Here is a 14,964-nt window from a genome sequence, read left to right as displayed (position 1 = left end):
ACGGATATTGGTTCTACCATAAAGTCTAACATGTATTTCTCCAAGAATACCAATGCGATTTCATCTAGATATGCAGTCTGTGCTGTACCGTCAAAGGCTGTTCTAGATGTGTAAAGTGTAGTATAATAATCTAAGAATTCATCCTGGATAGCCACCATGGAAGTGAGAGTGGTGCCGGCTGCGGAGTGCAATTCGATGATATAATTTTTACTGTAAGGTGGTCTCAGCATTTGCGCCAGGACTCTGCCAGTTCGTTCGCCATCCCCGTATTGTCCAGCCGTGTGGTATTTACCCATGTACACAGTCTCGCGATCCGCTGCGTCCCTGTATTCAGTCAGTAGGGCAAGTCTTGCAGCCTGAGCCGTTGGGTCAGGAAGGGTTGCCAATTGGGAGTCTATCGCAGCTATTTCATGCTCAATGCGGGTCATTGTCTACATTCTTTAAACACCCCTGCCTGTTTGGAGATACACACTCCCCTGATGACAACCTTAAATCACTCCCACAGGACAGCCACTGTGTCCACCGAGCCAGTATTAAGTTTAAAATAGTCCTCTACCGCTTCCCGGACCTCAGCTTTGAAAAGGTCGTCTTGGAGGGCTCTCCCAGGGAAACGCCACTGCCTCTCGTACCCTTCCGGTTGTGGGAGCATTAAATGTAAAACTATCGGTGAGTGGTCAGAGTATGTGCAAGGGAGCGTAGTATGGGAGTCAAACCAGTTCGCAACCACGGGAGAAATCAGCCAATAGTCTATCGTGGGCCAGAGTGATGGGTGTATTTAGTGCAGGTGGGGTTGTGCCTTCGCCAAATGTCAATTAAAGTGTGGTGCTCACAGAGGTCCCTCAGGGCGCGCCGTGCTCGTGGCTTGGTGTCTGGTGCCTTAGAAGTGCTGCCCAGGCTGGGGTGTATTAGTAAATTGAAGCCCCCTCCAGGAGGAGTGCGTGGGGGTCGTGTTTTGTGATCCGCGCATTTAGGTAATGGAAAAACCCGGTGGCATCGATATTGGGAGCATAAACATTTGCTAAGGTGACTTTGTGGCCATCAAGGTTACCCGTGACTATCCCATATCTACCCTCAGTGTCCAGGGTCGCATCTGTGAGTGTAAAAGGGACTCTCCTGTGGACTAATATAGCTGTGCCCCTAGCGTAGTCGCTGTAATTGACGAAGAATCTGTGTGTGCCCCAGGTAGTGCCAAAACGGGCCAAATCTGTAATGGGGAGGTGCGTCTCATGTAAGTATACTATGTCGACCTTATGACGAATAGGATAATGGATCACCTGCTTCCTCTTACGGGTATTATTGATCCCTCTAACATTCCGGGACATGAAGGTGACAGCCGAGGGCCCCTGTATGTTACCTAACCGTGACATCTGACCAGTGTGGAAACCCTTGCCTGTCAGGACTTGTATGCTATGGCGATGCGATAAGCAATGCTACAATAAAGTGTAAACAACAACTCAAACAATACGCAAGTCTGATCCCTGCCCCGCTTCCCCACCCAGCCGCCTTCCAACCCAAAGGTGGCCATCCCCCTTAAAAGTCTCCAGCCCGTGGGTCATAGGCTAACAATCGAGGCCCAAGAAGTGGACCCCAGAATGCAGTGAACCAAACTCAGAGGATACACCCATGGGGGGGGGGTAGCAGCCTGCAATCAGACCGGCCAAGTGATATATAAGATAATTACGTTAATCAATACAAAGTCCCCAGAGCAAATTAGCCGTACAAACAAATATGATCAAACCATCATCCAGTTTTGGATTTTGAGAAAAGTTCCGCGCTAGTATCTGATCTGCTGTGTGGCGGGGAGGTGAGCTCGCCCTCTGCCGAGTTATGCGTGCTCCGCATCTTATACGTGTGACAAAATTCCTGGGTTTCCGTAGGAGGGTCAAATATTCTGGACCTGCCACCGAACTCAACTTTGTCTCGCTGGATATAACATACAGTATTGAAGTCCAAGGTTGTGGAGTGTGGCCTTCACCCCCTGAAATGTCCGTCTTGCCTCCTGGACTATTGGAGTAAAGTCTGGATAGAAGGACAGTTTCGTTCCCTGCCACTCAATTACTCCTCGTTCTCGCCAGTCTCAACGCTGTGTCGTGGTCTCGGAAATTCAGGAGTCTCGCAATGATGAGTCTCAGGGGGTGGCCAGGATTCGGTCTGGGGCCAAGCGACCGGTGTGCTCTTTCTACAACAAAGCCCGGAGTGAAGGCTTCGCTGCCAAACAGTTCTGTAATTAGCTTCTCTACGAAGAGGTCCATCCGGCCTGTGGACATTGTCTCCGGGACATCCATTATGCGAACATTTTTGCGTCACCCACGTGCCTCCAAGTCCTCGTTCTTAAGGGCGACATCTTTTAGCAGGCGTTCCGTCCGTTCCAGTCTCTTCAAAGGTTGGGCAGTCCCATCTTCCAGGTCTGACACACGTGCTTCCACCACATCCAGCCGGCGGTCATGGGCCTGGACTTTGGCGCCCAAGGACGCGATAGTTTGATCCAGAGTCAGTGGGAGTCCAGCCCCTTGAAACCTGCCCTCATTTCAAGTAGTAGTGACGCCACCGAGGCCTCTGGAGGCTCTGGAGCCTCCGCAGCAGGCGCCCTCTACGTAATCTCAGAGGGGAGTGTCGCTGTTCCCTCATTTGTCTTCCTGAAAGGTAGGGTGCTTTGCTTAGGATCTTTGCGACCCATATCGTCATGGTGGCGACGTTTGGAAAGTGGGCCCAGATAATCCCGTGAGTTCTGGGTGCTGCGTGGGCCAATGAAACCGGCTATGCATGCCACAAGCAACTACTTGGGTACACCGGGGCTGAAGGCAATAGCTGTGTGCAGACAGATATAGGTAATGGCCCCCGGCAGCAGAGGAGCTCAGGAGGCCTGCAGGAGCATTCTCCTTGGCATCTGGTCAGGTGGGTCGCACTCAAATTCCTGCCAGGGCCAGACTGACGATACGTGCTGTGCAGCAGGCGGCGCCGGGGACGTGCAGGCAACGTGAGGAGTCTTAAGGGCCCATGCCGTGTGTTTCAGGCTTTGCACACCTCGCAGCGATATTGTGGCACTTTAGGAGCCCCCCCCAGGCGTGTGGCGATGGCGCAGTAAGGGGCAGCATGCGGAAGCACCAACCCTCCCTGCCGGGCCCGCACGCCACCCCAGGCCGGCGCCCCAGCCCCTAATGACATCGGCGCGTGGGCCCTATCCCCACGGCGCCAGGTGTTATCTCGCTGTACCTACGGGGGCAGGGCAGCCGGCCCAAGCGCAGACCACGGGCGCCCGCAACCGGGGGGGAGGGGGATCCACAGTGTGCCGCCCGACTCACCTGGGGCCTCTCCGATGCAGCTCTCGACCTTGGCGGGCCCTCGCGGGGTGCTGTGCGGGCCCGCCCGGTGCTCGATGCAGCAGCGCCAGCAGGCCCGGTCCTCTCGTCGCTCGGTGTTACTCCGTATCAAGTTGGAGCTGGAGCGTTGTGATCGGCTCTGCAGAGTCAGTGCGACCTCTGCTGTCCGTGCCGTTGGAAGTGGTGCAGGCTACCTCGCAGCTTATGGGGAAAATCGCCGCTGGGCCAGGCTGATGTTGAGAGCCTCTCTAGCTGGCGGCCATCTACGCCGCCGGCTTGCCCACCGCTTCAAAAGTACCATCTTGCCGGCCACCAGCTTGCTATTACGCGCACAAGTGCGCGCGACGTGCACAGCACCACTCGCGTCACCACTTGCGTTTTTTATTATTTCAAATATCCCTCAGCATGCCCGTCCCTCGCATATTCCACAACAAACCCGTACATTAGGACCCTCAATTGCCAAACAGACCAACACAGTGCAGTACCTTCATATGGCGACCTTTGAAGACAACAGCAAAGGTTCCATGACCTATGAAATCCTTTCTGCTGTACTCAAAGTCTCCGACCACCTCCATGATCAGAGTACACAGACTGGTGAGACCCAGACGACCATCAGTGACAAGTCGGTGTTAGCTCTCTTAAAGGTTCCTCTGGCACGTTTTCTCTCCGCTGCAGCTATGGCAACCCAGCACAGCGCCCAGACGAGGCTGCAGACCCAGCGGCTCTGACCCTGGTGAATGCAGGTAGAGCGCAAGAGGAGATAACAGGTGCTTTCCTTCAATTCCTAATTTTGGAATCCATAAGCGTTCCTTGTTATGGGGAAGCCGCATATATTCAGCATGGTGGTGCTTCTTAAAAATCCATCCTGCAGTTATAAATCATGCTGAGCTAGTAAAAAGTATGTGGGTCACTCCATTGTATCCAGGCATGGATAAGCAGCACTGCAAGGCATACTGGCATACACGGGCTGATAGTGATATGGAACAACAAGGTCTCTTCCTTCCTCGCCACTTAATGGGACCAGCTGCCTGCTTTTTAGACGACCTGTCCGAAAATTCAGCCTGAAGACCTTCGCCCGTTGTTAAATTTTAACGTATATCATTTGTCCACAATGCTAACACTTTCACGACGCACAACAACCAATGCCACAGCTAAACATGTTCAAGGGAGCCGTCTGAGTGAGGGCGGTACTGCTTATTTGTGTAAGGCAATCTAGGATTGGAGCATCAGGTCACCTCAGCCAACCCCAATGCACTGCACAGAATTTCTAAATGCTGATTGGCTTTGGAGTCAACACATTCTTCTGTCCAAACAGTCTACAGGCAGCCGATAGGTGCAGCCCAGTTTGGAGCTGGGTGGGCTGGGCTAGAGGTGTGCCTGGTCGGTCAGTCATGGAGCGGAAAGTGATAGCCTTCGTCCAACCAGCCAGACCAGGTTAGGTGAATGTTGCTTCCTAATGTCTGAACTGGAAGGGAAAGAGTAAAGACTAAGGATAAGGAACGAGAATGGGCGGCTGAGTGCCACTAGAACGATCTCCCCCGGAGCGTCCTTACAGCGTCAGTCTGTTGATGACTGGCAGCTAGGCACTCAAATTGGCTGCTACCCAAGTTCCTGGAGTTCAAGCCAGGCCAGTGACTGCCTTGCAGGGTCCGTCAAGATGTGGGGTTGGCAGTTTAGTAAAGCGCGTGGAATTGCTAGCGTTTACTGACACTAGATATTCCTTTTGTGGAACTGGTTTGAGTAGCACCCTGCTGCCACACTGACTACTGCCTGGCATGCCACTTTGGAGAAGTGTGGCTCAGTGGTTAGAGGCGGCAGACCCGGAAGCTGAGATCAGCCGTGGACCAGGGTTCGATTCCCCGCCTCGGCGGGTCTCGGGCTCAAAAATTCCACGGACTCGACAATTCTCGCTCCGGTGCCTACTCGACTCACGGGGTCACACTCTGCGACTCTGGGCAATAGCTTGCTTAATCTCCACTACGGCCCCTCGCGGCGGGATGCCTGGCTTTCACCTTGTGAATATCCTGCCGGGGTATCTCTCACAGGGCAATACCAGGACGGGTTCCCTAAGCAAGCGCCTTGAGACCCCTGGGTGAAACGTGCGCTATATAAATCGAAATACATTTACATTTACATTTACATTTAAGGCGGGAGGGATAAAACATAACCTGCAACGGTGGAAATGAGGAGGTAGGAAGTGTAGTGTGTTGGAACATAGAGGTGTGAGGTAAATCAGGGACCCTAAAATAAATTCTCACACTTGTAGGTATGTGACGGTTAGTAGTTGTGTTGTTACTGTCATTGGCAGCATGGCACGGGCAATGTGTGGTGCAAGCTGCAGTGGACTCTTGACGAGAGCCCTTCCACTTATGTTTTTTATTTTATTTTATTTTTTTACTAATTATGCACTATGATATATGGGAGAATCCGGGCCCCTCGTCACTTTCTGCAAGGGGCCCGATGCTGTCGCGTGACACCGATGACCCAGGTGTGAAGTACCTCTAGCCATTCAGTCTGCTGTCCCCTCTCCACCAGGAATGTGTGCTGGTGATGGCCGCAAGTCAGGCTTTTTAAAGGAGTCATCCTTTGACACGCTCTCTTTCCACCAATCCAGCATCTGAAAACCACAAATACTTTTAGGGAAATTAAAGATGAGGGGAACTTTTAAAAAGGCTGCATTGCTGCTAGAGATTACCTGAAAGGATTTTAGAGTCGGTCATTATTGAGAAATCAGTTAGAGTTTTTGCCAGTAAACTTAAAGACTACAATATAGGGCAAAAAAATAGACCAGTTTCTGTGTCTTTTTTATTTCAGACTGCATGAGCCACTGTGTAGTACTTGTATAGCTCTTCAATCCCTGGCAGCACAGCACCACACCCCGGATAATGTGCTGCATGGCTAAACACTTATATGGTCCCAAAAGCGAGACCTATTAGCTATGCCAATGCTTGTTTGTTTTGCCAGTAAGATTGGTGCCGCTTTACGAATCTTCACAAAACTTCCCCCTTTTGGTTCAGCCGCTGTGTTGAAAGTTTCGGGATGATCCGTCAAGTGGGGGTCCAAGAAGGGGGTCTCAAAACGTGTTTCCCCCATGTTATGTCTATGGGGATTTTTCTCTATTTGAAAAAGACTACAGCCCAAACTGCTGAATGGAATTACACCAAATTTGGCATTTCAGCAATATCTGTGAATGTAACAGTTTGCTGGTCACTTGCTTTTCTTTGGTGAAATGCATGCTCGCAGTTTAACTCCAGAAGTCGTTTAGAGATGTTTTTGTACTCATGTAACTCATGTAACTATGCTCCAGTACCTGATGGAACTTTGTAACCATGTTCTGAAACAATGCTTTTTCCTCATGTAAAGGGCTCTGATACCTCCGGGTCTAGCCAGCGATATATAAAACTTTTCAAATAAATATAAGTAGCACAGGTTCATCCGCACCTTCTCGTATTGTACAGTAACTTTGTAAGATCTACCGTTGGCTTTAGCTGTTACAGTTGCGCTCTTCCGAAGGAAGAAACAATTTGAATAGTAAAAAAAAAAACATTTACTTCGCCTAACTACCCACCCTCCACCCACTTGACTGGCTCACCTATTGATCATGTGATTTGGCCCAGGGTAATACCTATCATGTGCAGAAATAATGTATGGAGAAAGTATAATATATTAGCAATAACTTTCAAAATGAGTAGACTAGTACTCAGAAAAAACTTGTGTGGGATATCTATGCTACCGTTCGGCAGAGGGGGTGATGTGTTTTGTGTATCGGGGGCATAAAGGGGTCAACGGCCTTGAGTGATTCTAACATCTGATCCCATTACAGGGATATGGGTGTTTTACGCATCCCTCAGAGTTCCTCCCTCCTGATGGCGGCACTCTCTGCTCTACCCCAGCGGACCACTTCTTTATGCCAAGCGTCTAGCGTACGGGGCAGGGCTGATTTCCATCTCATTGTGATGGCGCGTTTCGCTATGAGGATGGCCATATCTGCAAAGCGGCGTTGTACTTTCTGTGTTTTCGGGGAGCGGCGTAGACCAAGCAAGCAGCTCTCTGCTGTGTTCCATCCAGAGGTACCCGTAGTGTCTCTCACTACCTGTCCAACCACATGCCCAAACCTGCCAAATCGTGGGCAATCCCATAACGTGCTTTATGTCCGCATCCGGCATCTAGGGCAAGGCAATGTGGAGTAAGGTATTCCCTGTGTAGGATCATATATTGTATAAGTTTGAATTTGGCATTGCAAGACACTCTTTTGGGGAACTCCAGGAGAGAAGACCATTCTTTGTCAGTTAGGTCTCTACCTATATCTCTGGCCCATTTCTTCATAGAACCTTGAGGGGATGTCCCTGCATGTGCCCTCACTCCCCTGTATAGCCATCTGATGAGGTGTCGTCCCTCCCCCATTAGATATACTGCTAATACTAATTCATGTGTAGGAGGTTCGCTCCCATCCGGGGACCAGTACTTTTTAATGTATCGAGTGATGGTAGCGTGTAGTATGAATAGGGAGCGAGAAACTCCTTGACTATTAGCAAAGTTTTCATGGTCCGCTAGCGTTCCGTCAATGTACAACGCTCCCACTGTGGATACCCCTTCTTTGGTCCAGTGGGAGATACTACGTCTGGTGACTATTCCTGTTGCAGTGGGTATTCTGAGTATGGGAGTATTGGTTGCGTATGGAAGGTTCCGTCTGGTGTATTGTAAGGTTCGTTTCCAATATAGAAGTTCTACTTGAAGCAGCGGGGGGATGTTGGGGGGGGATTATAGTCCCAGGTAGCAGTAGGGTGCGTAAAGTGCCCCGTCCCAGGGTTTGTAACGTGTAGTGTATTTCATGCATAAGTGGAGAAAATCATACGCTACGGAGGATTAAAATTGGGTATAGAACGGCTCTAAAAGAATACCGTAAACTTCTCATTATTAAGAGAAGAGATTTCCTTGCAGACTAGATTTCCAGTGCTAGGAATTCCTCCAGGGAAGTTTTGAAGGTGGTGAAATCTTTCACCAACCCCTCGGCTCATCAGCACCCTGTGGTTCCTTCTGTGGAGATGTGCAACAATCCCTCGAATTTCTTTGAGCAGAAAATGTCACAGTTCTATGCCTGGCTCCCTGTAGATCATCACCCTAGGGGGGTGGAATCAATCTGTGACCATAGCCAGAACGAATCTGTATTTTCTGAGTTCGCTAGGATTCCTGTTGAGGCCTCCCTGGTCGAATTGCAGAAATGCAAATCTGGGTCACCTAGTTAGCCCTGGCCAGCTAAACTTTACAGCGTGCTTGCAGAATGCCATTGGGAATTCCTCACTCAGGCTAGGAGTTTTTCCATCTGCCTGGAAACATGCATTTCTCCTCCCCATATTGAAAGAACCAATTGCTGACCCAGAACTCCTAGCAATTTCAGGGCCCATTTCTTTTCTCTCGGCCTCTGTGAAAATCTTAGAGAAATTAGCGCATCAGCAGTTGGCGGCCTTTATTGAAACTAATGGGCTTCTGCATGATTCTCAGTCTGGCTTTCGTCCTCATTACAGTACCGAATCTGCCTTGATTGAGATGGCTGATGCCATTCGCTGGGAGTGCGGCGACCGTGTTGGTGGTACTTTTTCTTTTTCTTTTTTATTAAATCTTTTTATTAAACTGTGTGACAATACAGTGAGTTGAACACGAGGCATTATAGCATTGGCCTGGGACAGTAATACAGTCATGAATAAGCAAAACAATACAGGTTGAGCACATTTATCATATGGCATTAGGTTGACTCAAGGTCGATGCCCACTCTCGCTCTCTGTAATTCTTCCACAGGGGAGAGACACAGACCACCTCTAGATAAATTTAATTTGGCCCATTTGTGATCCCATTTTTTGGGACAGTCCCTACTTTTAAATACCGCTTTTTCTGCAATCATTGCACTGTCCATGTCATTTGCCCACCTCCGATAAGTTGGCAGTTCCCCAGTTCCCCAAGTCTGAGCAATGTTTCTCTTAGCAAGAGTGAATCCCAGTGAGGCCCACAAGCGTTCGGTTTGAGTTAGGTCAGTGACCTCCCATATATTTAATAAGCTGAGTCTTGGAAAGCTGGTGATATCTTTCCCACCCACCTCCGTAAGTTTGGAGACAATTCTTTCCCAGTATGGACGGATGTTTGGACATTCCCAGATCGTATGGAAGAATGTACCTACCCCGGCGCACCTTCTAAGGCACTCCGACATGTTGGTACTAATTGACCTGTCAGCAGAGTTTGACATGGTGTCCCATTCCATCGTGCTTGATTGTCTTAAGCAAATTGGCATCAGTGGGATGGCGCTGGACTGGATCACGTCTGACCTTCATGGCCGAGACCAACATGTCTTTCCCCACCCTTTCTCCTCCGAGGCCAAGCCTCTAAGATGGGGGTGCCAAAGGGCTCAGCCTGAGTCCACTTCTGTTTAATATCTATCTGGCACCATTGGCGGAACTCATCACTAGCACATGAATCAAGGTGATATCCTACGCGGATGACACCCAACTGATGTTTTCCTTTAGTGAAGCGCCTGTATCCATTTTTGACTCTTTTAGAGAGTGCCTTAAAAATATTTACGTCTGGATGAGCAGCAATTTTTTAAAGCTCAATGCTGACAAGACTGAGGGTTTGTTTTTTAACCAAACAGTCTCTCCCCCAGTGGCCTTGCGGTGGCCGGTAGAACTGGGAACGGCTCCCATCCCTAAGGACTCGGTCAAGAATCTTGGTGTCCGTTGGGACAATGACCCATCCCTTTCCGCACATATCCAGCACATTTCTGCGGTCTGCTTTGGTAAGATGAAAATTATTAGAAAATGTATCAACTTCTTGCCAGAGACAGCTCATTAATCTGTGGTGCATGTGTTTGTCACCGCCCATCTTGATTACGCCAATGGACTCTATTTGACTCTGCCCAGCGGCTTGATCCGTAAGCTGCAGATAGTGCAAAATGCGGCAGCTAGGCTGGTCCACAAGGTCCACCATATCTCCCCCCACCTCAGACAACTCCATTGGCTCCATGTGGCCAAGAGAGTTAAATTTAAGGCCCTCACATTTGCTTTCTGGGCCTACCAGGGAAGAGGCCCTACGTATCTGAGGATGAGACGTCGCGCCTACCTGCAGAATAGATCACTGAGGACCAATTCCGAATGCTACCTTTTGATCCCCCGATTTGCTGAGGCGAGAATTGGGGCCAGAACTTTCGAGGTGGGAACCTCTAAATGCTGGAATGACCTACCCCTCCAACTTCGTGTGATTCACTCTGAACAGGAATTCAGAAAGACCTTGAAGACCTGGCTGTTCAGCCGTAGAGACTGGTTCTCTGCTAGCATGGCTACAATGTTATACACTTTAGCGCCAGTACACCTCAGTTGAAGTAGCTGCGCGCCTCATAAATGTCTTTTATTATTACTATCATTATTATTATTATTATTCATGTAGGTTTCGGCCTGCTAGCCAATATGATAGCCATTGTAGTTAGCTAGCTAAGCAGTATGCGCGGAATGCTGGTACTCCCAGCCCTCCCTCGTCTAGCCACAGGTGCATTTTGGCCAAGCTCTCTCTTCTGCGTCTCTTCCCCATATAAGGTCTGATAGAAGGGTGCCTATAGTCCGGAAAATAGAGCCGAGGACAAGGACCGGAAGATTCGTGAAGAAGTATAACAGTTGTGGGAGAACCACCATCTTGGAGATGGCTATTCTGCCCATCAGGGGTAGGGATGTCCAAAAGGAGACCCGGGCACGTAGCGCTCTGATCGCTTTGAGAAGATTACCTTCTATAAGAACTTTGGGGGGGGGGGTGGTCGTTTAGGTGGGGGGTCGTCCTATAGATTTGTATGCCGAGGTATTTAAACTTTTGTGCGGTGATTGCTAGGGTGAACTCCCTGAATTTGACGGTCTCCATATCCTCCCTGCAGTGAGCAAAGAAAGCATGTGATTTCTTTCATTGATAGCCAACCCTGAAATGCATTCAAATTGCTGAAATATACTCTGTATAGATTGTAAGTACGTTGCCAGGTCATTGATATATATAATAAGATTGTCGGCATATGCCGCTACTACATGTGGCGTATCTTATATCCTGATCCCTTTGTTCTCCGCCTCCTTCCGGAGCTTGATGGTAAGGGGCTCTAGAGCTAGTACAAACAGCAGTGGCAACAGGTGACAGCCCTATCGCGTACCTCTTACCAATGGGTAGGAATGGGAAATGTGAGAGCCAGTACGTACCCGGGCTGTTGGAGCCGTATATAATAACTTAACCCAACCCATGTATCCTGGTGGGATGCCAAATGTATTCATGGCCGCTGCCATGTATTTCCAATTTAAAGTATTGAAGGCTTGCGGCAGGTTAAGAGAGATGCATCCAGCACCGTGAGAGATCTCCAGGGCGGCTTCCATGACCTAGTGCAGGCGTCTGATGTTCAGGGACGTACTATGACAAGGGACAAAGCCGCACTGGTCAATGTGAAATAATTTTGGGAGGTAAGGGAGAAGACTACAGGCAAGGATTTTACTTAGGATTTTGTAATCTGTGGGTAAGCGGTAGGGCTGTTAGGTTTTTGTGAACCTCGTGCCGGGCCCCCACCGTGGCACAGATGGCAGTAACTCTGATAACTGTCTTGAATGCATCCCACTCTATAAGGTTGGATGAGGCAGAGTTGGTATTCTCAGTGAAGTAGTTTGTGATAGTCGACCCTAGTGTGTCACGGAAGACTGCGTCTTCCAGCATCTGCAACCACAGCCTCCATGTGTGGATAGGGATAGGAATTCTTCCCCAAGCTAGGGTGATCTCGAGCGGATTGTGATCAGACCGGGTTTTCCCCAAATATGTAGCATGTGAGACTTGGGGTGTAATGAGTAGGGAGCAAAATATTCTGTCAAGTCTGATATGTAACTGGTGTGGTGGGGAGTAAAATGAGTATTCACGGTGGTTAGGATTTTGTAACCTCCATACATCTTTTAGTGTCCAGCCTTCCGCCCAGGTCTGTAAGGATTCCGCTTGTTTGATTGAGGCGGCCCCTCGGAGAGGAGGTGAGAACGATCTAAATGGGCATCCAGTATGGAATTATAGTCCCCACCCAGTACCCATGGGAAGCTCACCCAGTCTGCCAACACCGCATTTAGATTCATGAGGAATTTGTTTTGTTCATAATTTGGGGCATATATGCTGCCAGTAACTATATGTATACCGTCCAACAAGGAACAAGCATGTATCTGCCATGAGTGTCTGTGCACTGTTCGATGGACACAAACAGGACCGGGAATGCAGAGTATGATGTAGTAAATATTTGGCCTCTCCATTTTTTGCGGAGTTTAACTACCTCGGAGTCAGTGAGATGGGATTCCTGGATCAAGGCGATCTGCACATTTTGTCTATTCAATTGCGCATGAATCCTGTGGCCTTTATACACAGATCCCACCCCCCTGACATTCCAAGTAATTACAGTATATTTCCCGGCCATGTGTTGGTTTGTTTTTTAGTACGTCAACCCCGGGGTCGTATAAAAAGAGGTGAGCCAGATACCCAACAAAAAACAACAACTGTAACTCCCACTACTCGGACTATCGCATAAACTATGCTGGTCCAAAGGTTCTATAAAACAATCTGAACTTCCATTTGGTTTTTAAATGCATTTGCTGCAGGGCGGGGGGAGGGTGATACCTATGTGTTGCATAATACATCATCTAGGGCGGAGCTACACGCATAACGGGACCATTAATTTGAATAATGTTGAAAGGAGACTGGGGAGGGGGGGGGGAGGTAGATACATAAGTAATGTCTTTCTCCCCTATGTTGTATCCACATGACGGTAGTCTCGGAGAGTCGTCCAGCCTCGGGATGCCATTAGCCGAATAAATCTTACACTGTTTGTGGAGAGATCGAGGGAAACAAGATCTTATTACTTTCAGAGTCAGAGTGCATAATGTTTTCATCCAACTGTTCCGGCGATGAAGGAGGGTTAGAGTCTCGAATGGCAGCTTCCGCTCCCAATGCTGAATCCTGCCCATGCAGCGCCTGCTCCAGTGAGGGGCTTTTGGCAGTAGGTCTATGAGTCTATCGATCTCAGCGAGTTCTTTGTCCTGTTGTTTTTTTCGGGTCTCGGCGACTTGTCTGGTCCAGTCTCTCCAGCGATTTGGAGAGGAGGGTGATTTCCAGCCAGTCATTTACCACCTCTGGGCTATCAAAGTGTGACTTTTGTTCATAGATCATTTTCAGGTGGTCCGGAAACAGTAAAGCATATTTAAGATCCAGGCTTGAAGCTTCTTTTTAAGAGGCCGATAGGAAGTTCTTTGTTTTTGGACCAGGACAGTGTAATCTGGGTAGAGAGAGATTCAATGGTTTTCATACTGTATAGGTGCTTTCTCTCTTGCTTTTTGAAGTAGGATATCACGTTCCCTATAGTTCATGATACGAGCTACCATTGGACGGAGGGGGGGCGCACCCGGTGTAGGGTTACCAGTAGGGATCCGGTGCACTCTCTACAAAAAAGAAGCCCAACAATCCCTCCAGGGCTATCTTATTGCGGAGCCATTGTTCCACAAAAAGTGTGGCGTTTGGGCCTTTTGCACGCTCTGGTAGGCCTATTATGCTGACTTTGTTTCGTCTTACCCTGCTCTCAGCATCTTCTGCCTATCGACTAGACTTGCCAGTTGCTGCTACATTTGTGATATGCGATCTGAGTGTTCCTTGTGTTGAGGCAATAAGTCTGACGGAGTCTGTTTGTTGCTTTTTACTGTGTTGGTGAGCTTTTCATGATCAGCCTTAAGGAGGGTGAGGCCTGTAGTAAGGTATCCGATTAGGTGCTCTGTAGACTTCCGTGAGTCTCGAATTTCCTGTAGGATTAGATCCAGTTTGTCTGGAATAGGGTCCATATTAGTTGGCAGGATGCAGCTTAATGAGAGCGCTTGGGAGGCTGCAAGCAACTCCTCCTGCATCTGAGAACCTGGGGATGGTATTTCTGGTGTCTTGCCTTTCGTGTACCCAATGGTGAAATATTCGGCGAGTACCAACCAGCTCACTAGTGTCCCCTAGGTGATATGCGGGCCTGTGCTGAGTATTGCTCAGTGTTTAGTGTGTAGGCCGCCCCTGGAGACTGAGAGAGGGGGTGGAAGGAGGGAAAAGGCCCTCCACTGATGTGAGGGGGTAAATGAACAGAGAATTACAGTGAATTGCATTTTCTCACCAAGGGATCAGCTAAAATGTTAACACTTTATTGCGCCTTTACTCTTTATTTAGAGTTTACAAGCCTTTTATATCCTTTTATATGGATATATATTGCATAACACACAACCTTCTTTTTTTTGGGGGGGGGCATAATATAGTTGCACATGCTTTGCTACCTCAGTTTTAATGTTTGGACTTCTTGCCTATTTGTTGGCATTAGAATTGCCTGGTTAATCGCTGTTCCACATTTTTATGTGTTACTTTTATATTTTCTTTCAGATATGTTTTCTTCTCTTTGCTGTCCTGTACATTGTGTCATACTTCATTATCACAAGATACAGAAGGAAAGCAGGCAAGTAAAGTTTCAATTGTAATTAGTTGTAATCAGAGCTTGTTTTTGTTGTGTTCCAAACTAGTGCCATGAGCAAAATGCCTGCTGTGTGTGCATTTGTAGCTGTTGTGTGAAGCTTAATGTTTTCTTCATGTGTGG

General features: G+C 48.6%; 1 protein-coding gene across 2 annotated transcripts in view; it reads left to right on the top strand.

The window, feature by feature from the left end:
* The window catches only part of LMBR1 (limb development membrane protein 1), an 824,544-nt gene that overhangs the window by 136,399 nt on the left and 673,181 nt on the right, over positions 1 to 14,964 (top strand). For both annotated transcript variants that reach the window (XM_078663261.1, XM_078663260.1), the window contains exon 2: positions 14,754 to 14,826. In XM_078663261.1, the coding sequence (XP_078519387.1) occupies positions 14,754 to 14,826 (73 nt within the window). The remainder of the gene's footprint in view (positions 1 to 14,753; positions 14,827 to 14,964) is intronic.

The sequence above is a fragment of the Lissotriton helveticus genome, chromosome 10 (genome assembly GCF_964261635.1).
Source record: "Lissotriton helveticus chromosome 10, aLisHel1.1, whole genome shotgun sequence".
Classification (NCBI taxonomy): Eukaryota; Metazoa; Chordata; class Amphibia; order Caudata; family Salamandridae; genus Lissotriton; species Lissotriton helveticus.
This window is presented reverse-complemented; position numbering and strand designations above follow the sequence as displayed.